At 54.2% G+C, this 27,809-nt stretch overlaps 1 protein-coding gene across 2 annotated transcripts in view; it reads left to right on the top strand.

The window, feature by feature from the left end:
• The first annotated feature begins 284 nt into the window (after nt 1-284).
• SMAD7 (SMAD family member 7) overlaps nt 285-27,809 on the top strand; it is a 32,017-nt gene continuing 4,492 nt past the window's right edge. Inside the window, exons 1-3 of one of the 2 annotated variants that reach the window (XM_060119334.1) lie at nt 285-2,474; nt 3,832-3,885; nt 9,452-9,523. In XM_060119334.1, coding sequence (XP_059975317.1) covers nt 1,862-2,474; nt 3,832-3,885; nt 9,452-9,523 — 739 coding nt within the window. In that variant the 5' untranslated portion in view covers nt 285-1,861. Of the gene's footprint in view, nt 2,475-3,831; nt 3,886-9,448; nt 9,524-27,809 lie in introns of both variants that reach the window. The other variant, XM_060119332.1, reaches the window with a different exon arrangement.

The raw sequence follows: 27,809 nt of genomic DNA, 5'->3' as shown, positions 1-27,809 counted from the left end.
TAGCTTTTAGAAACCCGATCTGTTGTTTGCGAAACACAATCGCTTTTTTTTTTTTTAAAGCGACAGGGTGTCTAGACGGCCACGTGACGAGGCCGGAGCCGGGCGCGCCACTGCGCAGTGGAACCAGCAGAGCAGAGGGCTGGGGGGGCGGGGGGGGCGGGGAGGAGGCGGCGGCGGCGGCGGCTGGGGGCGGGGGAGGGAAGGGGGAGGAAGGGGGAGGGAAGGGGGCGGGGGCGGGAGGCCTTGCCGGAGGCTGCGAGCCCTGAGCACACTCGCTCTCCTGCTCGGCGCACGGAGGAGCCAGTCCTCGAGCTGCGCCAGCCGAGCCAGCCGGGCGCCGTGCTCGGTCCGCTCGCCGCGCCGGAGAGAGCTGCCCGAGACAGAGCCAGCCCGCCGGCGCCGAGCTGCCGAGCGCACGGCCCAGGAGCCCCTGAGTGCGGCGCGGCGAGCCCCCGGCGGCGGCAGAAGGACCCGAGCGCCAGGAGAGGGCGGACGGGGGACAAGGAGGCTCCCGACCGCGACGAGGAGAGTCTCGGAGGAGAAGGCGGCGTGAGGGACACCGGGGCCTCCAGCCGCCGCAGCCGAGTCGGGGCGAGCAGCCCATACGGGGAGCCCCAGCGGCCGGCCGCGGCCAGGGGAGGGGGCGCCGGCGGTCCCCGCACTAGAGAGCGGAGGGCGAGAGCGCGCGACCCGCCAGCGGCCCGCCGCGGCCGCCGCGCCGCCCTCCCCCGCGCTGTCAGCCCCGCGGGGCGCAGCCGCCGCCGCAGCATCTTCTGCCCCTGCGCCCCCGCCAGCTCCGAGGAAGTCCCCGCTGAGGACTGGGGCCCCCGGGAGCGCAAGAGGAAAGACCAGAGACTACCCTAAATCACCCAGATGCGAAGGATTGAAGCAGCCTAGCCAAAGCTTTCTGTGGATTAAAAAAATACGATTTTTTTTTTTTTGTTGTTGGCAGAAGAAAAGGAGAGGAAGACCAGCGGGGCTCTGCAAGGAAAAAAGGGGGATGTAACTCGTGGATACGTTTTTTCCACCCCTCAAACGTCTAGTTCTACTTTGTAAACATTTTCTTTTTTTAAACCCCAGGCCAGCCGGACGCCCCCAGACCTCCGGGGTACGAGGAGGTGGTGTTTTTCATTTGGGGCTTTGCATGTTTGGTTCTTAGATTTTGAGAGAGCTTCCTTATTTCGCCAGACATCTCATGCGGGGTGAAGTCCACTCAGCCCCCTCCCCCGAGTCTTCGTGTGTACGGAATTCAAGGCGATCCGGTTACTAAGGATATAGAGGAAAAAAAATAAATCGCGTGCCTGCTGCTTTTTTTTTTTAATTGCCAGCTTCTCCCCACCCCCAAATTAAGTTGCTTAGCAAGGGGGAAAGAGGCTTTTTCCTCCCTCCAGCAGCCCAGCCGAACGCCTTTCGTTTTTTGCCCTCGCGGATCTTCCATGTAGGCAGCCGAGGCTGGCGAGCCCGACACTCGGGAGCCGCTGCGGGGGGGCCTCTTTTTGGGGAGGCGCCGACCGGGGTAGGCTTCGCCGCCCCCAGGGAAGCGGCGGCCGCGTTCCTCCGGGGTGCGCCGGGGCCCGAGAGCGGCGCACGGCGCGGGCCGCGAGGGGTGGGGCAGCCGGAGCGCAGGCCCCCGAGCCCCGGCGGGCGCCCCCGGGCCCCCGCGCGCGCCCCGGCCTCCGGGAGACTGGCGCATGCCACGGAGCGCCCCTCGGGCCGCCGCCGCTCCTGCCAGGGCCCCTGCTGCTGCTGCTGTCGCCTGCGCCTGCTGCCCCAACTCGGCACCCGACTTCTTCATGGTGTGCGGAGGTCATGTTCGCTCCTTAGCCGGCAAACGACTTTTCTCCTCGCCTCCTCGCCCCGCATGTTCAGGACCAAACGATCTGCGCTCGTCCGGCGTCTCTGGAGGAGCCGTGCGCCCGGCGGCGAGGACGAGGAGGAGGGCGCGGGGGGAGGCGGAGGAGGAGGCGACCTGCGGGGAGAAGGGGCGACGGACGGCCGGGTGCATGGGGCCGGTGGCGGCGGCGCAGGCAGGGCTGGCTGCTGCCTGGGCAAGGCGGTGCGAGGTGCCAAAGGTCACCACCATCCCCACCCCCCAGCCGCGGGCTCCGGCGCGGCCGGGGGCGCCGAGGCGGATCTGAAGGCGCTCACGCACTCGGTGCTCAAGAAACTGAAGGAACGGCAGCTGGAGCTGCTGCTCCAGGCCGTGGAGTCCCGCGGCGGTACGCGCACCGCGTGCCTCTTGCTGCCTGGCCGCCTGGACTGCAGGCTGGGCCTGGGGGCGCCCTCCGGCTCGCAGCCCGCGCAGCCGCCCTCGTCCTATTCGCTCCCCCTCCTGCTGTGCAAAGTGTTCAGGTGGCCGGATCTCAGGCATTCCTCGGAAGTCAAGAGGCTGTGTTGCTGTGAATCTTACGGGAAGATCAACCCCGAGCTGGTGTGCTGCAACCCCCATCACCTTAGCCGACTCTGCGAACTAGGTAGGAAGTTGTTCTGCGCCCACCCTCCCCTCCTTCTGGCGCTCAGGTGGTGCAAGAAAAGCTCCATTGGGGGCTGTGTGTTTGTGTAGCTACCTCGCCGGAGGGGAGTGTACATCTCTTCCTGGGAAGAGACATGGGGGACAAGGGTCGAGAAGGGACTAGGGGAAACTGGAAAGGTATTCCCTGGGGGTTCCCTTCCAGTTTTTTTCTTCTCTGTTGCCCCGGGGCGCGGGGGAGGCTTTGGGCATTGCTCAAGCACACACTCTACACGCAGGGGGTTAAAGATTAGATGTCCTCATTTCCGGATTAGCCAAGGGGTGCAGAGAGAAGCGGGGGTCACGCCTCCCCCGCTCTGGGAAAGGCGTTGAGGTGTGTGGCCGAGTTGGATTCGGTCCAAGGCCGCCAAGGAAGGCTGGAAGAAGCAGTTGTAAAGGCTAGAGAGTAAGGCTCTCCTTTAGTAAATAAAGAGAGTCACGTCGGGCACAAGGGGCCGGGAGACTGCCCTGGCCGGCGCAGCTTTGGGTTTTGAGGCAAAGAGTTAGGATGGAAGGCCGCGCTGGATATCTGCTCTAAACTGTGCCACCCCAGGGTGAAAGAGAACAAGCAGTCAGGAGAAGTTGGGTGCCCCCTGCTTTTTCCTTTCTTCCAGCACAGGAAAGCACAGTTACTGACTGTGGGATGGTCTGCCCCCAGCGCCTCCGTGAGGAGGATGCCCCTGGGGCCTGGGCTTTTTCTCAGTTGAGACCCCAGCCTCCTCCTCTTTATCCTCCCGGCCTCCTCCATTGATTCCCTTTTCTCTACGTCTTTGTGCGGGGGCGGAGTGCACCTCGGGCGCCCACAAATCCAAGTTCACCAGCGCTCTTGGGGTGCACCTCCCGGGTGGGCTGGCAAAGGGGAAGCCCGTGTTCCCCGCGCGGGTGCGGAGCGGAGCAGCGGTGGCGGAGGTGAATTGCACCCCTGGGGGACGGGTCGGGGCGTGGGTGGGGTGGGGCGGTGGGAGTGGGATGTGAAGTTCTGGGACGGGGAGGGGGCTTTGTGGCCCTGCAGCCCTGTGAAGTGAGCGGCCGCGGCCGAGCCGCGGCCGAGCTGGTGGTTTCCAGCCCGGCCGGCCGAGCGCGGCGGCGGCGGCGGCGGCGGCGGCCGCAGACGTGGAGGAGCGGAGCGCCGAGGCTGGCGCCAGGCGGCCTCTTTTGTTTATCTGACAGCTAAATATCAAGGCAATCACCGCCTCGCGGCCCTGCCTCCAACCCCCACAGCTAAGACAAACAGTTGGGCTAAAAGAATGCCTCTGTTATCATAAGTTTCTATCTCTTTCTCCTGGCTCGGCCTTTATTTTCTCTTTCTTTTTTAATTCCAGAGTCTCCCCCTCCTCCTTACTCCAGATACCCGATGGATTTTCTCAAACCAACTGGTGAGTAGATGATTTTAAAAATATCCTTCCTATCTTAAGTTAGAAATGGAGTCTAGAACGCGGATGTGTATGCCTAGGCAGCGGCGTGGGGAGACGCTGGACTTGCCCCGAGGTTGTTATAGTTGCCGATGTTGGAAGTTTGGTGGATTTTTTTCTGTTTTTGTTGTGACTGGAGCTGGCGGTAATGTGTGTGTGTGTGTGTGTATATATGTGTGTGTGTGTATGTATACATATATATCTTTTTGCAGAGATGTTTGTTTCCTAGATATTTCCATTTTGTTCCTTTTTTCATGTATTTGCACTCCATAACCCAAGTTGGCTCAGCTTTTAACACGTGGAATTTGATCCACGCCGAAGCATCTCGGGAGCCAAATAGGACAGGTTGATGGGCAACGTCGGAGACTTTGTGAGTGCCAGAAGTATCTCAGTGGGAAGAATGGATAACCCGATGGGGGAGGGAAGACAGTTTTAAAAAGTGCAGAGACGGACCTTGGTTTGGAGCAAGAGATTAGAAAATTTGAGAAGTCAAGTCCACAGCCCCCTCCTGGTTTTCTCGGAGTTCCTGGTGAGGGCTATAAAAGTTTCTAGCAGAGCTCTGCCTGCCTGGTGCTTTGTCACAGGCTGGCACGAGGCCAGGGCAGAAGCCCCACTTGAGACTGGCACCACCTCAGTTGCGCTTGTCTGCATTCAACTTCTGGCTGGCAGTGCAGAGGTTTGACAGTGCCAGGGGAGGAGGGTCTGAAAAACGGGGACTCGAGGGTGACAACTTCGATGGGCCCTTGTTTCCTGGAGCCCCTTCTTACAGCGGGAGGTTCGTTTGCTTGAAAGTATGGATTGTGACTTTGGTCTACACTGGTGCCTGACAAATGCAACGCTTTTGACGTTTTTATTTTGCCAAGGTTCTGGGAGAAGGAAAAGTGAAGGGTTGGGCCCCATTTCCCTCTTGGAATTCTACAAGTCCTTCCGCCTCATGAGTTTTGGCTGTTGGGCCTTTCCCCCACTAATTAAAAGTCTTGCTGGGGCGTTGTCCAGAATTAAATACTTTAATGAACGGTGTAAGAGAAGCCCATGCTCTCCAGCCAGCCCTCCCCAACTACACGATCCCTCCAGGAGGGAAGGCGTTGCTGCTTGCCTGGTGCCTGTCTAGTAAGTGGCCTGCAAAGCATGTGATATTTTGCTTTCGATTTACAAAACACCAGATAAATAGTCATTAATGAGGAGATAAGCAGCTCTGTATTCGTAACAAATGTTAACTGGAATGACCAAGCTCTGTTTTCTCCAAGAATGTAAGTTGACTGGGTTTTTGGCATCAATACTCAAGAATTATTTTATGAGCTGAGTTCTCCAAGGGGCTATCTCTGTCCTACTTTTGTTTTCCCTTCCATAGTCTTCAAATTCGGAGGTTTTCCTTAAAAGTGAGAAAGAGGGAGGCCAGTTACCTTGGCCCCGGGGGTAAAGAAGACTAGGGCGAAATGTTCTGAGAAATTTCCTAAAATCATAGGAAAGAAAGACCACATTCTCTTGGGTTTCCTGCAGAGATACCTGGACAGATCTGTTCACCGGCTTCAAGCAGTCACCCTCTCAGGCCAGGACCTCATTTTCAGTGAGTGGAGTGATATATTTATTCATTAGCAAGTGTTGACATTAGGTAGCAAAATGTGTGCAAACAGAGAAGCCACAAAGACAGGAATGTGCCATTTCCAAGGGGGAGAAAAGTTCTCCAGATCAGCCAATAGGAAGTGATTAACCTGCCAATCGGAAACTCACAGCTTGGTTACTCACCCAAAACGTTTCTGTAAAACAAAACAAAACAACAACAAAAAAAACACCCCCAGAAAACACTCCAAAGCAAAAATCTAACCCCCCGCCAAACCAGAAAACCCCAAAACAAACAACAAAAAAGTGAAAAACATCACCTTTGTGTAAGGATGTAAGGGTGCTAACCGGCGAAGCCCCTGTGGTGGGAATCTCCTGACGCACTGGAGTGCAGCCAGGGCTGGGCCTGGTTTTGCTGGCTGCTGTAGCCAGAGATGTTGAGGTCAGACACACAGATGGGATGCTGCCCCAGGTTTTTCTCTTTGCCTTGCACATGGGGGAGAGTATTTGGCTGGGGAACTTAGGTCAGCTGCTTACATTCTAAAGTTTCTAAGTCGTAGGTTGCATTTTTAGTCTTGGGTTACTAGGTGAGAACCAGCCATAAGGTTTACAGTGGACAGCTATTAAAATCCTAACCAGTTGCACAACTAAGGGAATCTCTCCTGTGAAGTCTCCAGATTGGGCAGAGGCGGTGGGAAGAGGCTGAGGCCTGGTCCCCCTGCAGCCTTGGAGGAATGCTCGGGCTGAAAGTTGGGAGCTCCATTTTGCTCTGGTTCAAGCTGTTCCACTGCAGCCTGTGGCATGGCCTGACTAGGTAGGCCTGGGTACTCTGTGGTTCGAAGTCAGCAGGATCTTCTGGGAAAGGAGTGTTAGACATGGCTAGATGTAGGAGTAGGGTGGCTGTGACTTGAGGCTCTCAGAAGTCAGGACACCCCCCCCCCTACCCCCAGCCCCATCACACCAGGAGTAAGAGCAGGCTGTTAGAATGAGATCTCAGTTTATGGAGTGGGGATGCTGGAAGGGATTGCTCTGTAGGCTCTGCTTCCTGTGTCCTCTGTATCTGAAGGTCTGAAAGATTTGAAGAATGGCTTGGCGGGGAGGGGATGTTGCTGGGTACACCTACTTGCTTGGGCTGGGGATCCAGGTGACCATTGGCAGATAGACCTCCAAAGCCTAGTTGAGAAGTCTGGGACCTAGTCCTGCACTTACCTCTTAACTCAGGCCACTCTTTAACTTTTCCAGGCCTGGTTTTAAACCCACGTGATCAAGGAGTTAGGTTAGATGATTCACTCATTCACTCATTTAGTGGCTTACTCATTCATTCTACATACCTGATGTGCCTGCCTAAAATGCAGTGAAGATGCCAGTGCATTGGATAGTGCTTCTGTAACCTGGGTTGTGGACTGGGGCAGGGCTGGGGTATAATGGTGGTGGTGGAGGCGCCTCTGTCCCAGACCGTAGGTACTTAGGTAGCTCAGAACTAAGTTGACGAGAATATCCTGGCTGTCTGGAAACCATTCTCTGAATGAGAGAGGTGGGGTCCCCAGCTCTGTCACCTTGTACCCCTTGCAGCAGCTCATTCCTTGGCTGCTCCCAGGCATGCACCTTTGAAAGCTCTCCTACTGCTGGGAGAGGGGACTGAGGCTCCCACAAAACCCAGCACTCACTGGGTGCTTGGTAGTGTTTAGCGGTGGAGAAGAGCCCGGAGTAGCCTAGAGTTTCTGAGTGTACCGGCCTGGGCTCTGGGCAGCAGACGACAAGGCAGTAGCTGAGAACCCTGCCTTTGGAGAGCTACCTCAGCAGAGCTTTTCTGTGGGTGAGAGACGGAGCTGTGGCCTCTTTGACCTATACTAACTTGTCAGGAGCTTGAGGCCAGTCTGGGTGCTGAAGACTGTCTCAGCCCAGCTACCTTCAGGGAAGAGAGTGAGGATGTGGCCTACCTTGGGAGGGAGAGGGCTGAACCCTTGGGTATGGTCCAGCTCACTGGGTGGCCCCTTGGGCTACTCAGTGATGCCTCAGTTTACCTGGGTACCTGTCAAACAGGTAGACCTTGCTACTTCACAGGGGTGGTAAGGAGACCTAATTAATGTGTGTAAATCCCTTCTGAGATCGAAGGCGCTGCACAAAGGGCAGAACACCATTTCATAGAAATGCTTGTGGTGGCCAGTGTGGAGCTGGCTTAACCTTTGACCTGAGACAGGCTGACAACCCTGAATGTGGTCCCAGCTCTGCCCTGAGATGTGAGCTCTTCCTTTGAAACACACCTTGTCCCTGGGATTCAGCCAGCCAAAGCCGGTGGGGGGAGGGAGCGGCCGTGGATAAGTCATCATGGGGGTGTCTTCCCTTTGCGGGGTAGGTAGAAGCCAATCTCCAGCATAGTGAAGGCCATCGAAGTAGTTTAGAAAGTGCAGGCTATACACTCTTTAACCAGCAACTCCATTTCCTGCCTGCCCCTATTGTTTTCCATTTGATTAAGTGTATCCTGTAAAACTGTATATTCCTGTTAGGAATTAAACTTTACCCTGATACAGTGAAATTACCCACACAGTCTTTTCTCTCTCCCCTGCCCGCCGCTACCACTCCTCCGCTTCCTCCTTCCCTGTTTAGAAGAATTCTTGAAAAGTTGTTCTTCCAGCCTGAGAGAGAATGCAAGAGAGGGATTAGAGAGAGGACCTCAGAGTTGAGTGGCCCAGCCCCTCCCCCCTTTTACCAGGCACTGGAGACAGCTGCTGGGCCCCTAGAGAGCTCTGTGGCTACCTGCCCCTGGGCTACTCTTTCACTTGGCTTCCTATTCGCCCTCTCGGCCAAGTGTTTCCAGGGGGAAACTGGTAACGCACCCCTCGGGGACATCCTGCTAGTGGCCTGGGGTGGAGGGACTGGAATTTGCACCATCTGACCCGGTGCTGCGACGCTCCTTTCCTGAGCCGGCCTTTCTCTATGGATTTCAGTAAATTTGGCATTGGCAATGGTGCATGATATGCTTATGGGGTCTCGTATTTTTGTTTCATGGGGCTAATTTGTTGTGGTTCGTGGCCATTATTTTTTGTTTTAATTGCTTGGAGGGAGGTTGTCAAGTCTATTTCGCATCTGGAATTGTCATTATCCTCATGAACATTTAGGTCACTGTGCTGAGCACCTGAGGGTGACAAAGATGTTGAAAGGTTATAGTCCAGTTCAGGCAGACAGGATCTGAAGGTAAAAGATCAATAAAGACAGCAGAAGGAAATTACAAGTACTGGGTGCCAGCAAGATTTTACAGGAAACTGAGGCAGGGAGGCTTGCAGGTCTGGGGTTGCCTGGGAGGGCTTCCAGAGATGGGGAGTTTGGATTAGGGAGCCTTGCTGAAAATGTTCTCTGTTGTCCTGATGTGGCGTGAGGGTGATGTGGTGTGAGGGGCTGTTCACACAGGTGTGTACATGAGTAAAATTCATTTCATTGAGTTGTACTTGAGATTTGTATTTTTTTTATACTTATTATACCTCAGTTAAAAAGGAAGAAGTCCCTTCAGCCCAACACCAGTTCTTCCTAAAGAACTGGAAAGTCTGTCTTTAAGAAGATGAGAGTGGCAGCGAGGCCACTGGATCCAGGCAGAGAGGCCATGCTTTTGGGAAAAGATGGGAAGGATGGGGGGTAGACAGCAACCTCGGTTGAGAGAAGAACCGGGCGTCCTTTGACCTTGGGAACTACCTGGTTTCCTCAATGGGGGACTTGCAATAAAAGAGAAATTCCAGCTGGTCTGTCTTGACTAATGATTAACTGGCCGCCCGGAGCCCAGACGGGTGACAAGGTGCTGTGGTCTGTCTTATGATGGGTAGCGAAGCCTGAGCAGCCCATTAATAATCAGCATCGCGGCCGGGAGTCACCCGTTTGGAATGTGTGGTTTCTCTTTAATGCTGTTTAGAATGTGCTTAAAAATTAATCTTGGTGTTTTTATTTATTTATTTCTCTCTTCTTTTCATATCCACAGCAGACTGTCCAGATGCTGTGCCTTCCTCCGCTGAAACAGGGGGAACGAATTATCTGGCCCCTGGGGGGCTTTCAGGTGAGCTGCTTTCCCTTACTTTCTTGGCAATTCGAAGACCTCCTGAAATGACTGGAGACTGGAGGACTGGAGGTGGCCTTGCGCCACCCCAGCTGGTCTGGAATTAATTCTCACTTTTATGTGCATGAAACTGGATGTATCCGTGATGACTCTGTTGCCCTTCAGCTCGTCCTTCTGGGCCGTAGATCTGGAAGTGGGGGCCGGCGGGCGGGCTGGTGTTGGGCCATGTTTCGTGGTTATTGTTAAGCAGCTCCCGACTTGAGGGGCTTCCACTGGGTGACTTTGATGTTATTAGTTCACGGGTTTAAGCCCTTTTTTGCTCTCACTCTCAGTGCATCGGGTGCCTTGAAGGGAATGGATCCACCTTTTGGGAACTTGTAGAAGACAAATCCCAAGTGTAGGATGGGAGTTTGGAGTAGTAGATGCTTCTTTGCAAGTCCTGCTTCCCAGTCCAGCTTCGTGCAGGAGTCTGCAGTGCATGGTGGGGATGGGAGGGCCAGGGTGGGGACAGTGCAGACAGTAGGTGCTAATACTGTTACCCAGCAGGGAAGGTGTCCCTCAGGGCCCACAGGTGTGAGCAGGGACCTGGACTCCCCAGGCTGGAGAGTTATGGAATTGGGTGAGGGGCACTGGAGAGCCTAAACATCATTGTCCCTGAGAGACAGGAGAAGAGAGTGATAAACTTGGAGAAACTCATTAGCAATGTAAGTGGGAGACATTTCCATTTGTTCTAAATATGTCCTGTTTTCCACCTGTTTTTCCCACCCCAGTATGCCATCACTGGATTCTCTTAAGAACTAGCTAAAACAAGAGGGAAAGTAATCCAGGGGGGAAAAAAAAAAAAAGGAAGAAAATCCAGCAGAGTTCTGGGCATTTGCCCTTGGGACATTGGTGTAGGATCATGGCAGCTCAGATGGAAGCTATAAAACTGTCTTTGGGGGGGACCATGGTGCACCCTCTTTTGTGACTTTTAACCGGTCAGGTGTCGCTTAGGCTCCGCTCCGTTCGTCCTAGCCAGTTCCCTCTGCAGGAATTGAGCTTGCTGAGAATGTCTTCAGGGAGACCCTTGTTTGTTTTGATTTCAGTGCAGTATATACTCTGGCTGTTATCTGAGACAGAGGATATTGTTTACTCAAAGCTCCTAATGAGAGAGCTGAGCAGGAAAAAAGAGGGACCCAGAAAGGGCAGGGGCTTGGGGTGAGGATGGGAGTGGACCGTGGCGGTGGAGGAGGGAAGAACATCCCGGGACATGAGAGCTGTGTCTTTTCTGCTTTCTAAGGCTCAGAGAGTTCCGGAAAGAAAGAAAGCCAAGGAGAGGAAAGGGTCTGGGCAAAATAGCACACTCAGGATGTTGTTAGAGGGTTTTATTTTTTAAATTCTGAATGTGCAGGGAGGAGTCCCAGCCCCTCTGAACCACATGAAACAAGCAAGGGAAGTGGTAGCTTTTGAAAGGGGGCTTTTCGGAAGGTTTGTCTTATTGATAACATCTTGTCTGTCTCCTCTGCTGGAGGAAGTAACGATACCCGCCTGAGCCACCAGCCTCCTTACCCGGCCCCCGGAGCCGGAGCCGAAAGTGTGACAGTGCAGCCCCTGTGAGACGGGTGGGCTTCCAAGAGTTTTTCTAGTCCTAGAAAGAAACTGGGGGTAAAGCAATGATGAACTCATCCCCTACCCCCAAAGTAACTGCAGCCATTTCGATGAATGAGAAGCTGCTAGGAAGGAGTGCTTGTCTCTGAAGGGATAGCGTCGTTCAACAAAACTGCAAGAAGAAAAAAACGGGACGGGGGGCTCCACATGAAAGAGCATTTGTTTTGAATTTTAGCTCTTGATTTACTAATTCCCAAGGCTTCAAAGTTTCAACTCTTTCTTCTTTCCGTTCAGAGTTGGAGTAGTTTATTAATAATGGGCCGTGGGGGGAAGTTGAAGAAACTGTTTCTTGGGCTGGTGCCAGTGGTTTGGGGGTGTCTGGAGGGGAGGCGATAGGCCCTGAGAAAACCCACGGCTCCTCCCTCTGCCGCGAGAATGCCCCCCCCCCCCCAAAAGATGATGGTAGTGGCTCGAGTCCAGGGCGGAGGGTTTTGCAAATGGAGAAAGCCCAAACCTCCTTTCCAAGAACTTGATCTTTCCATGGTGGGGGGGTGGAGGTGGCCGAGGCCGGGGTGTGTCTGCCTGGCGGAGGATGAGGCCGGTGGGGGGGCTGTGGTGGCTGAAGGGGGCTGGGCCAGGGAGGGGAAGGAGGCTGGAGCGGGGTGCCTGCTGTGGGGAGCGCCAGGCCAAGTGGGCATCACGGCGGGGAGCGGGGAAGGTGCCCACAGGGCTCTGCCCCCGCCTCCCCCCTGGAAATCACCTCTCTGAGTGTCTCTTTCACGGGCCCTGTGTGCTGTTTTCCTTCCTGTCCTGGCCGAGATCGGGCTTAATGAATGGGGCTCAGTTTAGGGTGGGAGGAAGGTCGGCAGCGGGAGCCAGGGCTTGATTCTCTTGGCAAGGGAAGAAGGGAAAGAAAAAAACAGCCGAATGTGAAAATGTGGTGCCTCGGGGGTGGGGGTGAGGGTGTGCTTGAAGGCACGCCCCTCGCCCCTCCCGAGATGCCGGGGTGACTCCAAGGCTGGCCCTTCCCTTTCCTGCGAGGAAGGGGAGTGGGCGGGTAGGAGCTCTGGGAGCCGGCCCGCTGGCTGTGGGTTGGAATTCCAGCCTTGCAGCGCGGGGCTGGCCGGGGCTGGCCGGGGCTGGCCGGGGAGACGACAGGCCAGGCCTCTGGGACTCGCAGTGAAACAGACCCCACCCCTGCAAGTTTCCTCAGTCTGGGAAAACGGCACATTTTTAGAAGGCTGTGACTCGGTTCCAGGAGATTGTACTTTCATTTCTGACAGCCGGCTCTCGGAGACAGATGGATTGCTCGGTGCCTGGTTGTGTGTGTGTGTGTGTGTGTGTGTGTGTGCGCGCACACACACGCGTGTATGCGTGCTGCAGACCTACAGATAGACACGTGCACAGACACATGAGCGGGCAGGCGCTGGGATAGGCCTGGGTCCCTCTAACACGGGATAGGTGGACCTCAGAGATGGTTTCTCCATGAGGATGTGTGCTCTGGGCCCGGGGAGTGTTTGGATTGGTTCTGAATCTTGATCTGGGTATGGTGCTTTTGGAAAGGCGTGTAGGACAAACCCTTGTTGCTGGCATGTATCCTGGCTCAAGAATACCCACCTGGGAGTGGTCTTACGTAGATGGGAAGCTTCTAGGTTCAGCTCGGTGGTGGAAGTGGAAAGGATTTGCTCCCAGAGCTTTCACTGTGTCACTGGTAATTAAAAGCATGTGTTCGAAGCTGTCATCTTTGCAGCCTCCATCTGGAGTTTCTGGGGGGAGCTTTCATTTAGCTTGTCTACTGTCCTGATTTGGGGGAGTGGGGTGGGGTGGGAGGGGTTTGAAGAAATACCACCTCACTTGTGAGCTGCAGGTTATTCAGCTGCACACCCAGCCTCCTCCTTTGTATATTGGTGTCTAAAGCTGGTTGGGCCTCAGACATACGGGCCTCACTGGTTAGGGCAGGGATTAGAGGCCAACATCATGTAGTCATTTTTTAATTTTTTATTTACTTATTTTTGGCTGTGTTGGATCTTTGTTGCTGCACGCAGGCTTTCTCTCGTTGTGGCGAGCGGGGGGCTACTCTTCGTTGTGGTGTGTGGGCTTCTCATTGCAGTCGTTTCTCTTGTTGCAGAGCACAGGCTCTAGGTGTGCAGGCTTCAGTAGTTGTGGCACGCGGGCTCAGTAGTTGTGGCTCACGGGCTCTAGAGCCTGTCAGTAGTTGTGGCGCACAGGCTTAGTTGCTTTGCGGCATGTGGGATCTTCCCGGACCAGGGATCGAACCTGTGTCCCCTGCATTGGCAGGCAGATTCTTATCCACTGCACCACCAGGGAAGCCCCCATTTGTAGTCATTTAAACTTCAAAAGAGGTGCCACCCTGGATTTCAGGGAGGGAGGTGGGAGGCAGTGGAGGTGTAGTACCGATGTGTTTGGGGGAGGGTGCTGAGGAACCCATCTCTTGGTTGTATAAAATCATGCTTATTGGAGAGACACCGTCCCACCAACCCAAGGGAGGCCAGCTCCTTTGCTAAGGTCTTCAGATCCGTGTCTCGCTTCTAGTTCCTGGGTGATGGGAATGTCCTTAGGTCAGCATCCATTCCAGGAAAGGTTCTTTCCTCTTCTTTGATCCCTGCTGGCGTCTATGAGAGCCTCGGAGGAGAGTCTTCAAAAACACCTACATAATCTGAAAATGTGGTCCTGGCTCAGTCCACAGTCAACTTGGGCTCAAACCAGGTAGCTTAGGAAAGAGTGCTCCATCCTGTTCTTAAGGAAAGTTATTCAGCTGCATTTGTTGTTTCGTTGGGAATGGTGATGGCAAACTGGGAATCTCTCCTCGGGTGCCTATTGCTGTGTTTTTATATCTCCTTCCCGTGCCTGGGAACAAGCAGATAAGTGGTTTCTCTGGAGTCTCTAATGCCATGGGGGGTGGGGTGGGGGTGGATTGAGTTCATCCAAGTGGCCTTGAGCATGGGCTTGGGGGGGAGTCAGAAGGACCAGCACATGTAACCATGAGCGAGCTCCTTACCTATCCTCTCCCCTTCCTTCAGGCCACTGTGAGGAGTGACAGTCTGAATCTCTAGGGACCCATATGTCCCTAAATGCCAGGCTGATGACTCAATCCCCGGCCGGCTCACCTGGTGCACACCCACTCCCCAGTGAAGACCAGTCAAGGACAGCAGCTCAAGCTCTTTGCCTCTTCTGCAAGGCTTGAGGTCATGCACTCAACCCCAGAGAAGGGCTCACTGTTAAAACCCCTTTTGTCCTGGAAAGAATGGGGCAGTCAGGCAGGGGTTAAATGCAGGGTGACAGCATTTAAAGTCTCTGGAGCAAATTGGGGCTGCTCTGCCGGCCAGACTAGATGGGCCACTGCCTCATGCACCCCGTCCCTGATGCAGAGCAAGGCTGGCCCGCGAAGGGGGAGGGGCCAGGTTCCGGTGTAGCCCTTGGCCACTGTCTTGGGGCACTAACACCCTCTCCCCAGGGAGGCTTTTTCTTAGCAGAGCCCAGCAGTAGCTGTGTGGACTTCTGGACCTGTGGCCCAGAGCTGGGGGGGGGGGCAGTGAAAAGGGAGGGAATGCCAAAGGATTCATGATCAAGTTTGTCTCCCTTTGCTTCTCTCTCTCTTTTTTTTTTTTTTTTGCGGTACGCGGGCCTCTCACTGTTGTGGCCTCTCCTGTTGCGGAGCACAGGCTCCGGACGTGCCGCTCCGCGGCATGTGGGATCTTCCCGGACCGGGGCACGAACCCGTGTCCCCTGCATCGGCAGGCGGACTCTCAACCACTGCGCCGCCAGGGAAGCCCTCACTTGGCTTCTTTATTGCTGCTGTTACCGTCCCGTGATACTGCTCCTACAGTGCTGTGATCGCCAGGCCACTTCACAGCAGGTGTCTTAACCTGGTGGGAGAAAAACAGGCGCAGGGTGGTGGTCCCCAGACTTGTCTGCACATCGGAACCCCTGGGAGCTTCCAAATCACAGTCTGTTGGCAGGATCCCAGCATCAGTATTTTTTGAGGCTTCCCAGATGATTTCAGGGTGCAGACAAGTTGGGGAGCCCCTGGTGTAAGGGGTAAAAGGGTCTGTGTTCCTGAGGGGGAGTATCTAGTGTGTGTGTGTGTGTGTGTGTGTGTGTGGAGAGTACCTTTGGTGGCTTCTCTTGGTGGCTGTGCAGGTTTTTTGTGATTCTGCCTGTGCTCCTATAGGGAAGAATTCGAGTACCTTGCTTGCTGAGCCTCTTCTCAACTAAGACTTTCACTCGATTGTAGAAGCTTGACAAGGTGTGTTAACCCTGCCTCATCCTCCCATTGGCTTTGTTGTAGTGGAGGACATGGTAGAAGTGACCCATGGGACAGGGTTTCCTTTCAGGGTGACGAAGATGTTCTGGAACTAGATAGTGGTGATGGTTGCTCAGCTCTGCGAATGCTCTCAATGTCACTAATGGTAAATGTCGTGTTCCGCATATCTTGCCACAGTTTTAAAAAGTAGTGACCTGTGGTAGCTTTTAAATGCATGCAGGTATTTAGATATTCAGTAAAAAACACTGGCTCTGGAGAATGAAAATGGAGACTTCAGTTAGGTGCCTGAGATCTGTAGCTAGACACTTGTTTCCAGAGTACCTCTGAGGTCTCCAGGGGTGAGCCCACAGTCACGGGCCTGTCTCCTGTGATTTGTCAACCTTTTCTTTTCCATCCTGGTTGCAGAAGGGAGAGACAGGAAAGTTCCCTATGGCTCATTTTCCAAGGCTGACCTTTCTGCAGGGGAAGTGAGCGCCCTTGCTCCTTCTCTGCCCCAGGTGCTATTTTCCTCTGGGCAGCCCAGGGACTGGTAAGCAGCCATGTAGGGGCGCTCTCCCAAAGCCTGGAGTCCTCCTGACACCCTGCTGAGTGATCCGGGGGGGGCCCCCTCCTCTGGTCCTGCTGCCCAAGACCCTAGTTCATGTGACAGCTTCACCGAGGTTATAGGGCTGCAGAGTAGAGAGGAGGCTGGTGACTCGCCCGGGAGCCCTCCCTTTGCAGGAGCCTTGTGAAAGGATACTGTACAGCGTGGCCACTGGGAGGTCACCACTGGCCCTACCATCTCTCTCGCTCAGTACTGAATGGCTAGCCCAGTCTGGCTGTGTGCCTACTGTCACAGACAGGCTTCCTCTCCGGGCTATTTTCAGCGGGAAGATATTATTAACTGCTGAGGCACAGTTCTCAATTTAGTGGCTAACACACCAAGAAAGGAACAGTCCCTTGGTGGCGGCAACTCTACCTAAACACGGTGGCTCGTTGGGGATGATGCCCCCAGCCCCCTTCGCTTCTCCCCACGGGGGTGTGTGCCCCTAGCCCACTTTCTTGGGATGCTGCGACTGAAGATTCAGTGTCTACCGTAGAGAGAATGAGGCTTTTTCTTAAAACCAACTCATTAAAGGTGTAGGCGATGATAGCCTTTATATTCTAAAATGGGGAGATTTTGTGACAGGGATGGGGCACTGGATGGAAAAAGGCACTTTCTGTGGAGTTGAGGACAGCTGTTTAAAACAGGGTGATAACTTTCACCTTGTAAGTGAACAGGAAGTATTGGGACAAGACAGGAAATTGCATCATTCCTTTTATGAGAAGAACTCCAGAAAAAAAGTTGTTCGTGAAAGGTAGTGGCTGAGAGGAGGCCGGCCCGGTTTTGTTTTGGTTTTTTCCCCCCTTTTTTCCTTCCACTCCCATGAGAACTTTTGGGCCATTTTCTTTAAGAAAGAGGCTGTTTGAGAACTTTATGTTATTTTTATTATTTAAAAAAATATTTTACCAGAAGGGTCACATTCAGTTGAAATGTTAGCTGCAGCCTTATTTCCCAGTATACTAAAGAATCCTTCATGAGTGTTTCAGCTTCCTTCCCCAAATGGTGAGGCCAAGCAGCTCTTGGCTGGAAGTGAGTTTTGGTTTGGCTGCAGAGTCTTCCACACTGAGCCCCACCCAGTGTCATTAGCTCAGTTTTAACTTGCAAAAAAAAAAAAAACAAACTCGTATTTTTGGGGGGAGGGGTGGGTGGGAATTTACTGATACCCTTAGCCTGTTCACCCCAGCATGACCTTCCCCTAACCAAGGTGCCTGGCATTTGGCGGGCTGGGGCTGCCTTTATTCACTAGCAGTGGGCCTCGTTTTGCCCAAGGAGTCTCTCCTTTAGCTTCCTGACTGCCTATCGCTAGGACTCTGGTGAGCAGTAAAGAGGTGACAGAAGACAGCTCCCCTGGTACAGCTGTGCTTTGCCCTGGGGGATGGGAGTAACGCAGTCCTCAGTCACCCAGAAGCTTCCCCCTTTAGAAAGAGGGCTTGTGCAGCCGCACAGTGATGTGCAGAAGGTGGTATTGTGCTGGATGTGAAAACAGTTTTCATTTATTCATCTCTGGGTTTCTAAGTCCCCTCTTGGACGATGTCATTGTTCTCATAACATGGGACAGTGCCCCGACCCGGGCTGTCAAGGAGCCATCTTTAGGATGGAGACCAGAAAGAAAGAGATCTGTGTGTGGCTGGCTTGCTCCCCATTTCCCCCCAACCCCCAGCTTTTTTCCTTAGTGGGCTTTGTTTTGTTTTCATAACACAACAGGAGCCCTGGGGTGTGTAAAAGCATTGTTGAACATTCGGTGAGGGTAGCTTGTCCAAACAGAGCAGGACGCCAAGGCAGAATGCTGTGGGCAGGTGGTGAGCCCACAGAGGTTGCCTGGCCGGCGCCTGGCTTGGAAACACCTCCCAGAATCAGCCGCAGCTGGCTGGGAAGTAGCTGAGGACAGGGGCTCTTCTCCCGCCTCCACGGGGAGCCTGGGGCCAGGCCTAGGCCTTTCTGCTGACCCCTGCCTGGAAGGCATACTCCGCTCCCAGGTGGGTTCTCGAGCTGGGGCCTGGGGGGCGGTGGTGGTGCAGCTGCCTTGGGAGAAGCCAGCATGTCCCTGTGGTCCAATCATTTAGCGATTATTTATTGAGCACGTACTACGTGCCACGCTTTGCCAGGCACGGAGGATGTAGTTCTTGGACTCTGCAGATGTAATGGTCTGTCTGAAGGTGCTATGGGGTCAGTGAGATGGAGGGTCCTTGAACAGGATTTGGCTCTGTCTGGAGTCAGGCACGGGGCAGCTTCTCAGCCATGGGGTGAGGTGTTGTAAGACACGAGGGAGGTGCAGGGATGGGCCCCTGGGGAGATTGTTTGAGCACGCAGGGCCGGCACAGCTTCTCTGCTTCGGTTGTGTGGTCTGTTGAGAGTTGAGATAAAGCAAAGCTTGTGGATAAACAGAGGTCTGCCTCCTCCGGTTCTGTTTCTATTCCCGCCACACACACCCCGGCCCCCCCACTTGTTGATTGTGAGATAAGAGCTACAACAGCAGGAGGTAGGGTTATAATCCAGACCCTGGTGGTACCTGGGAGCCCAGCGGAGTGGAGGTGACCAGCCAGGGGCAGGGCAGGGCGGGGGTGGGGTGGGCATCTGGAATGTTAGCATTTATGTCTTTACAGCCACAGCGGAGGTGGGACATTTTCAAAGCCCAGGACTTGGACCTTTTTTATAATTCCGGTGGGCTTGATTCCCATGAGGACCATCTGGGGATGCAACACTTGCTTTTTAATTTAAAATCTGAGGGTCAGGTTCATTTCTGAGGCCCCAGCCAGTGTGTGAAGCTCTGGCCCGCCTGTGGGTGGGTTTACGCGAGGTAATCTAATACCCACTTACCAAGGGGTTTCATTTTCACTGCGCATCCTGCCCCTGGCTGTTCCCCCCGAGGTGGCTCCGTTCAGGGAGCTCCCTCATTTAATTAATCATCCTTGCTCCTCTGTGGAGTCGGGGGAGCTCTTTTGGCCTTTGGTTTGATCCAGGGCAGTAAGGGAAGAACTGAGTTCAACTCCAGTTTTCTTCTTGCAAAATGGGGAGTTTCTGTCACTCAGACGCGAGCACTCAGATCACCAGGCCAGGGACTCTTGGTGTCTCTCGTGTTTGCTCATTTCTGTGTCGCCTTTTTACTTTTCAACTTGGGGTGGACGTTCAACAGGAACAAAAAAAGACAACGCCAAGGGCTTCCCTGGTGGCGCAGTGGTTGAGAGTCCGCCTGCCCATGCAGGGGACACGGGTTCGTGCCCCGGTCCGGGAGGATCCCACATGCCGCAGAGCGGCTGGGCCTGTGAGCCGTGGCCGCTGAACCTGCGCGTCCGGAGCCTGTGCTCCGCAGCGGGAGAGGCCACAGCGGTGAGAGGCCCGCGTACCGCAAAAAAAAAAAAAAAAAAAAAAAAAGACAACGCCAAGAAAAGACTGTACTGTCAGTAAACTCAGCTTTCTGCATCTGCCACCTGGAGGGTTAAATTACCATCTCTAGTCGCCCTTTCCCACCTTGCGGTCACCTGCTGAAGTTGGCAGGTCTCTTTCCCCAGTGAGCTTCTGAGGCTAGAGAGGGCCAGGAAGAGCCGCTCAGCTCAGAAAGTGCCTGGGGACCTTGCCAACCCCAGGGCAGCCTCGTAGCCAGCACGGCCCCTCCCCCTCATTAATCAGTAACCAAGAGGGAAAAGCAGGAGTTGAGTTCTTCCTGTGATCTGGGTGCACAGTATACAGTTCTTAAAAACAGATGGGCCTCATCTCCAGCTCAGTGGGATCACAGTTAAAGGCCCACTGTGGATGGGGGGCGGTGTTTCCTGGGAAAAGGCCTGGATTTGGGGGGGCTTTCAAAGATTCAGAAGCCGACCCCCATTTCAAGTGTTTGTCGGATGCCCCAGGAGGGGGCTTGGAGAGAATTACAATGGGAGGGAAAGCGTCCACCCTCCAAATTTCAGTCCCCTGGGGCTGGCCTGATTTCCTGGGCTGAGGATGGGGGCACAGTCATCAGCTGGCTGCATGGCCTTCACTGAGCCATTTTTGTGTCCTGGACCTCAGTTTTTTCATCTACAAGATAATCACTTGGACCTGGTCTCCAAGTCCCTTGCAGTACTGAATGAAATCCTGTGATCTGTGATCTTCAGTTCTTGGATTTGAAGGTGTGTGAGAATAAGACCCCTTTTGCGGAGGTGGTGGGTAGCTAATGGCCTCTTCCACTGGCAAAGGAAAAGACTGTAGTTCTTCAGGGTTTTGGGTTTGCAGACTCTTCCAAGAATGAATGAAAGTTGAAGGATCTTTCCCCAGAAAAATGCACGTGCCTGCCAATATTTGCATACATTTCCAGGGGTCCTTTAGCCCCATCCCATGGAATCCCTTGTACTCAAGAATGCAGGGTGTACACGAGAGCATTAGGAGATAAAATATACATACCGTTTACCATTCTAGCCCTTCTTAAGTGTACAGTTCAGTGGCATTAAGTCCATCCCGTGGTTGTGCAAACATCACCAGTATCCACCCCCAGAACTTTTTTACCTTTCGAAACTGAAACGCTGTGCCCATTAGACACTAATTTCGCAGTCCCCCCTCCTCCCAGCTCCTGGCCTGAATTTGTTCCAGGTACGTCATATGAGTGGATTCATACAGTATTTGTCCTTTTGTATTTGGTTTATTTCACTCAGTGTAAGGCCTTCAAGATTCATCCATGTTGTAGTCCGTGTCAGACTTGCCTTTCTTTTTTTTTTTTTTTTTTGGTTTTTTGGTTTTTTGGTTTTTTGGTTTTGGTTCTGTGCGAGGGCTTTCTCTAGTTGTGGCAAGCCAGGGGCCACTCTTCATCGCGGTGCGCGGGCCTCTCACTGTCGCGGCCACTCGTTGCGGAGCACAGGCTCCAGACGCACAGGCTCAGTAGTTGTGGCTCACGGGCCCAGTTGCTCCGCGGCATGTGGGATCTTCCCAGACCAGGGCTCGAACCCGTGTCCCCTGCATTAGCAGGCAGATTCTCAACCACTGCGCCACCAGGGAAGCCCCCCCCCCCTTTTTTTTAATAGTTTTTTTTATTTTTGAGATGTTGGGGGTAGGAGTTTATTAATTAATTAATTTTTGCTTTGTTGGGTCTTCGTTTCTGTGCGAGGGCTTTCTCTAGTTGTGGCAAACGGGGGCCACTCTTCATCGCGGTGCGCGGCCTCTCTTGTTGTGGAGCACAGGCTCCAGACGTGCAGGCTCAGTAGTTGTGGCTCACGGGCCTAGTTGCTCCGCGGCATATGGGATCCTCCCAGACCAGGGCTCGAACCCGTGTCCCCTGCATTAGCAGGCAGATTCTCAACCACTGCGCCACCAGGGAAGCCCTTGCCTTTCTTTTTAAATGTGTATAGATGTCCGTTCATCCTTCAGTGGACACTTGGGTTGCTTCTACCTTTTGGCTATCGTGAATAATGCTGCTGTGAACATGGGTGAACAGGTGTCTCTTCAAGACCCTGCTTCAGTTCTCCTGGGTATATACCCAGAGGTGGAATTGTTGGGTCATGTGGTAATTCTGTGTTGAGTTTTTTGAGGCGGGGCCATCCTGACTTGAGAGTCTGCATAGACAGATCACAGATCACATGGGGCAACTGGGTGGACTTGCGGGTGAGCCCTGGGGCAGGGGGAGTGAGAGGAGAGTGGCATGGGGTGGGGGGAGGAGGACAGCGGAGGAGGGGTGGCCTGGCTCTCTGCAGGGATACAGGCCAGATTGGAGCCCGCGTTCATGTGAGGCCCAGAGTCCTCTGAAATGTGGAGCACACCGCACTGAGCAGCGGTGGCCTTGTGACGGTGGTCCAGGGTAGGGGGACTTTCATTCCCCTGGCCTCCTCACTGGAGGCTAAGGGGTGGGAGGGCCTGTGATGGGGGGGGGGCTCACGCCTAGGAGGTCCTGGGTGCTTTGGGGGTGAAAGGGCTGGGATGGCTGAGCAGTGACTGTGTCAAAGCCAGGGAGATTAGATTACGGAGGCAGACAGAAGTAATGATTAACTTTTCCAGTCTGCACACTGTCTCCACTCTGTACACTGTCTCCACTCTGTCGTACTGTTGTTTTTCCCTGTAAGTACAGTGCGGCCCTGGCCAGGCCCTGGTGTTGGGTTGTAAAGAAAGAAGGAATGAGGGCCGGGAGTGAGCAGGGGGCGGGGAGCCAGGGAGCTGGCCGGAGAGGGAAGGCTTTTCCATCAGATCCAGCGCTGGAATTTATTGGCCGGAATGCAGTAAATGTTCAAAATGCCATCCCATCCAACAGTTTTCATAATTGTTATGGAACAAGGGGAGCTGGGGGAGGGGAGGGATGAAAAGGACTTTTGTTTCTCACTGGATTTTTCCTCTTCTTGGGAAGGTTTCTCTACCCTCCAGAAAAACGAGGAGAGAGTTGAGCTGGAGCTGTGTGAAGGACGGGGTGGGGCAGGGCCCGCGTCTGGGGCTGGAATACCTTGCAGGGAGCTTGGAGGGTCCGTGCAGCTCGGGGGCTTTATTCAATTGAGACCCACAGCAAAAGCTGCTCCCGCAGAGCCCCCAGACCTGCAGAACCAGGCAAAAACTGTCCTGCACCTCTGGGGGTTGTGTCCTTTCGGAAAGCTGTCTGATTGTGCATCTGTGTTTATTAAGATTCTTTAACGCGTAGCCAGCGTACTTACAAGTGGTCAGTAAAAAGAAGAAAATGAGGGACTTCCTGGCAGTTGAAGAGTAGTTTCCTTTGTTGGATCTGTGTTTGCGAGGGGAGGCGCACCGCCAGTTGGGAATCCACGCGTGGAATTTGGGGGGGATTTGTGGACTCTCTCCGGGTCGGGGGTGGGTGGGTTAGAGATGTGACTCGCACGCCCTTCTGTTGTGGGATGTTCCTCTCCTTGCTGTGTCTTCCCTGGAGTGGCCAGATCCTACCCAGGGGGCAGGCAGGTGAGCAGATAATGCCCCTGCAGGCAGGTCTGGGGGGCTCTGTGTGCAAGTGTGTGACCCCCCTTTCTGAAGGGAGCTGCTGAGTTAAGTTGCGGGGGGGACGACAGTGGGAACTTGGTGGTGCACCCTGGGGTGGACGAGACTTGAAATTCAGACTTGAAAAGGTTGAGGCTGGATGCACACTAACCAACAGCCAGGGAGGCCCATTTACTGTAAATATTATGAATGGAGTTGGCCGGGCTGGGAGTCCCCACCCTTCCTCTGAGGCCTCGGAGCTGGGCAGAGCTGGCCTCCTCAGAAGGCAGGCAGCCGGGTACACGCTATAATTTGCATGGCTGAAGGCTGGGGCACAGGAAGCCGCGTCAGCCCGGCTGGCGAGACAGATGGGAGCTTTTGATTTGTGTGGCTTCCCCCCTTCCCCGGCGCTACCCTTAATTATATTCTCTGATGACAAAACACTGCTCTTAGGAGGGACCCCTGGGCTGGGGGCCTCCGACTTGGGCCGTTTGAGGGGCTTTAGGAGGTGGGGCTGTGGCCCGTTGGGGGAGTAGGGAAGTGCATTTTAGCTCTAGTAACTGATTACTCATCACAGTTTGTAAGGCACAGTCACGAATCAGTCTTCTAGACTAGCAGGACCTGCCAAATATGTCAGCCCAGGGGAGTTTGCACGAGGAAGGAGGGTGATGATGGGTGAGAAGCTTCAGGGCGCCCGAGCATGGGTGGGCATTGGAAATAAGATGGTGATACAGGAGACCCTTCCCTGGACACTCACCTTTTCCTGGGGGCCATGAATGACGACACAGAAAGAACACGAGTTTGTAACTCTTTGCAATGAAAAAAAAGTTGGTTTAGAGACGGACACGGCCAAATCTGACTCAAATCTCCTTTCCCTTTTGATTTTGTTTTGTTTTATTGTTGCAAATGAAATGCAAAAATGTGCCCTGCTCCCCGAAATGATTTTCTTACTCTCCAGAAGGTAGTAAAAATAAATGGAACCTGTGTTGTTGAATACTGAAACCCAGGGTGTAGCCAGAGACCATCAGAGCCAGAAGGGGGCCCATGGGGCTGTTTTGCCCCAGCTGCCTTTGCCCCAGTTGTGGGCTGGTCAGACTGAGACTCTGAGGGGGCAAAGCCGCTTGGCCAAGGTCACAGAGCAGCAGCTTGCTGGCAAAGAAGCCATTTCACTCCTGGCTTGCTTGGTGCGAGGGAGCTGGACCCCATACTCAGGGGCCACGGTAGGCATAGCATTTCTGCTGTGGGCTATGAAGGACACTTGTTTTCCCCTCTAGTGTTTGGAGAGGACTGGTGGCTTTTGAGGCCTGAGGTAGCCGCCCACACACGACTCACCCCAGCCAATATTCTGGCCTTGAACCCAGCTCTGCTTTTCAGCAGGTGATGTGTGTCTCATTGCCCCTCCTTTAACATAGGAATGGTAATACCGCAGCCTCACAGGGTCCCCTTTCTGTGAGCCCCTTTCAACAGAACTATGCATAGTAAATGCTCGTTAGGTGAAGGTATCAGCCCAGAACTGTTCTCCCACCTGGGGGTGGGGGTGGGGGGGCGAAGAGTTGTCAGCATTTTCCGAGCATCTGGAGAACCTAAGAGATAATATGCCCCTAAGAACTGAGACCCTCCGCTGTGGCTGCTGGCCAGGCCCTGACCTCTGGCTGCTTTTTATCAAATTGTCACAATGCCCGTGTGGCCAGTGCTGGGAGCTCCATTTTAGAGATGAGCTCAAGTCACCACCAAGGTGACATGGGAGGCAGATTGAAGGGGGAGTGTCTGACTCCATAGCTGGTCAGCTCGTGGCGGGTGGAACTCGCTGAGGAGTGAGGTTGGGCCCAGGGACCTGAAGAAGCACCCTGGCCTTTGAAGGAGAACTTGCGGCACCCCCGCCCACCCCCCAGTCCAGCCGCCTCAGTGGAGAACCTCATCGCAGAGCTCTGAAAAAGTATCCAACTTTTCTGTCCTGCCTTCGTTCTCTGATCCATTTGGTGTAGGAGCTTGGGGGTAGTGGTGATGGGTTGGGTCTGAGCATTTTCTGGGTAACTGAGAGTTAACCTGAAATGTTTGGAGTTAATTTCAACCCCCATGGTAGCTGCTCTAAACCCCAGAGCCGTCTTTGCTGCCCCAAGAATCCGAGGGGTCAGCTCTGGCGTCATCTTCTGTGTCCCGGGTGAGGTTGTAAGCATAGCTGATGAGAGCCGACCCCAGAACCCAGATTGAGCCCAGACACCGCAGCAAGTGTTTATGTGTTTGCCTTCTCCTGAAAACTAGACACCAGCGAGAGACTTTGTTAATTGTGTTTGGGATGAGAGTGGATGGGACGGGTTGGCACCAAGTCCCCTTTTATCTCAGTCCTTGTCCCTGAAATGAGCTGGTTGCTCTCTGAACAGTTTCCTGACCAGGGTGGGGAGCCAGGCCGATGAAGCTGTTAACCTTTGGGACGACTGATGTAGGGGGAAGGACAGGATGAGGCAACCCTTGGTGGCGCCGGAGTCCCGAGGAGGGAGGACCCTGGACCTGAGAGGGCGAGGCGTGGCCACGTTTGCGTTCCAGGGTTGCCGGGTTGACTTCTGGGTCTGCATGTGTGCCCTTCGTTTGCCCTCATCAGCCCGCCTGAGGCAGCCATTTCTGCCCAGGTTCCATCCCCAGCTGTGTGCTCTGCTGGACCGCTGGGGAGGGGGCTCGCAGACCCATCCCACCGTGGGATAACCAGAATGTTGGATAAGAGAAATAATCCCTTTATAATCCAAGTGCCTCGCCGAGATGAGAGTGGGTTGAGACACCCACCGCCCCCCGCCCGCCCGCCTTTTATTCCAGCCCCCTGGTTGACCTGGCAGTGGGCACATTGGACTCGGCAGGTGCCTGCTTCTGTGGCTTTCTCTGTGCTGCTTCGTTTCCCAAGTATGTGCCTGTCCTGAAAAGTCAAACTTGGGGACGCCCCACCCCTGTCCCATCAGCACCGCCTCTGTGTGTGGACACAGCTTAGGGTGAGATGGCCTCACTTCAAGCGTTCTCGTAATCCCACTGGGTGTTTTGGAACAGTTCTGCCTCTCTGGCCTCATGGGCAACTTCCTATATTGGAGACCGGATATGGTACTGTCGAGGCACTGAACTTGGCCTTTCCTCCCTCCCTCCAGTTTTTTTCTTCTTCATCTCCTCACACCTTCAAATCAAAAATTTTAAAAGGGGGAAGTTCCTCTCTTACCTAGGATGTGGCCTTGAGGGTCTGGTCACCCTGTGCCATTGCGATCCCAGGCATGAGATTCATTCATGAGCCTCTGGTCTTCTGGAAGGGTCTGGTCTGTTCATTCACGACGAGGGTAATTAAATAACTCTTTGTACGAGGCAGGGAGCGCCTTGTTAAGTGGTCTTCCCTAATGCAAGTGCAAACACGAGGCAGAATCCTTCTCCTTCTCCACACGGCCTCCCGCTTTGCTTTTAAAGGGTAGATTTTATGCTTTAAGGGAAATTGGGAAGGGGAGGGGGGCAAACAACCTTAAAGGAATTTTAGGCTGATTCAGCACTTTTCTGGGGTTGCTCCACACATTCCCTAAACTGTAATAAAAAGAAAAAATTGTGAGCAGGCATCTGATTAGGTAGCTTTTGACAACACAGCTTTTCTTTTGGATGCTTTAAAATGCACAAATACAGTTTTAAAACAGGCCCCCCGTACAGTTTTCTGAGGAGGGAGAAGTTGTTGAAAATACCGGAAAAGGTTATAAAAGCTGAGGGAAATTAACAGGGAACAACTGCGAGTTTTGCCTTCGGAGGTTAAGTATCGGCAACCAGGATTACTCTAAGACCCTTCCTCAGTCCCTGTAACGAGGGGGCCTTTTTTATTCTGTGCAGGGTCCTGCCAGCTCCTCACTTGGAGGCCTGGGAAGCCCCCAGGAGCTAAGCGTCTGCCCCGACCTTTGTGGGGAGATGCTTGTGGGCTGTGGGCCCAATTCCAGGAACTGTGCTTCTCTGAAGATGATGCTGAGCGCTTCCTAGAAATGAGCCCAGACGGCGGGTACTTCAGAGCTAAGGAGTGGGGTCTGAACTGGCAATTTGGGGCATTGTACTGGGCCCCCAGAAGCGTGCTGTGTAAAAGGGGCCTTCGCTCTAGAGATGGGTTTGCCTGACAGCCTGTTTCTGTGCTCAGAGCTGTGTAGTTCAGGAGCATCAAGGGGAAGAGGTATCAGGGCACTAGGGGACTGCAGGGTGACATGGTGGGGGGACGGACACGTGGGGGCCCTGCTGCTCCAGACTGGGGCACCTAGTGGGCTTTCAGGGACCTTGCTTACATCGAGGGACACCCACACGCTGCCGTTTATCTGGGCCGGGCCATTAACCTCAACAGAAAAAGGCTTTTTCTTTCTCCAGGGGATGTCTGGCAGCAAATTGCTGGGTGCATTGTCGGGCCACACAGATGAAAGAGAAACCCGCCAGAACGCCCCCCACCCCGCCCCCTTCCCCTTCCTCTCTACTGGCCAACCTCAGCCCCCCCACCCCAGCTTCCTCTGCCCCCTGAATCCCGCCAGGCAGACAAGGCCCACCCCCACCCCCCTGCCGGTGGGCCTGGCACAGGGGCAACTGAATCTTCAGGCTCCCACCCGCCCCCCCCTCCCCTCCCCCTCCACCCACTCCCCCAACCCCCATACTCTGGCGGGTGCCAGGTTTCAGGGGAGCCGGGCTCCATGAAACAAAGTATTGTGAGGCTCCGCTGAGGGTCTCCTGAACCTCCCTCCCAGCGACTCCTGAGCCTTCCTTTCCAGGCCGGTTTGTTGTCCTGAGTTGGGATAATAAGTGAGAACTTCTTACATTTGGAAACGCTCTCCCCCCGCAAACAAGCAGGCAGGTGGGCGCCCTGTGCCTTCCAGAAGAGTGCTTTCTCCAACCCGGCAAACCTGGACGTCAGAGCATTTTTATTTACGTGGATGTTATGGGTCTTTGGTATAGCCTTCAGAGCTGAACTCCCTCGGCAA

This window comes from Mesoplodon densirostris, chromosome 15 (assembly GCF_025265405.1).
Source record: "Mesoplodon densirostris isolate mMesDen1 chromosome 15, mMesDen1 primary haplotype, whole genome shotgun sequence".
Classification (NCBI taxonomy): Eukaryota; Metazoa; Chordata; class Mammalia; order Artiodactyla; family Ziphiidae; genus Mesoplodon; species Mesoplodon densirostris.
Note: the sequence above shows the minus strand (reverse complement) of the source record. Positions and strands in the feature narration are given on the sequence as shown.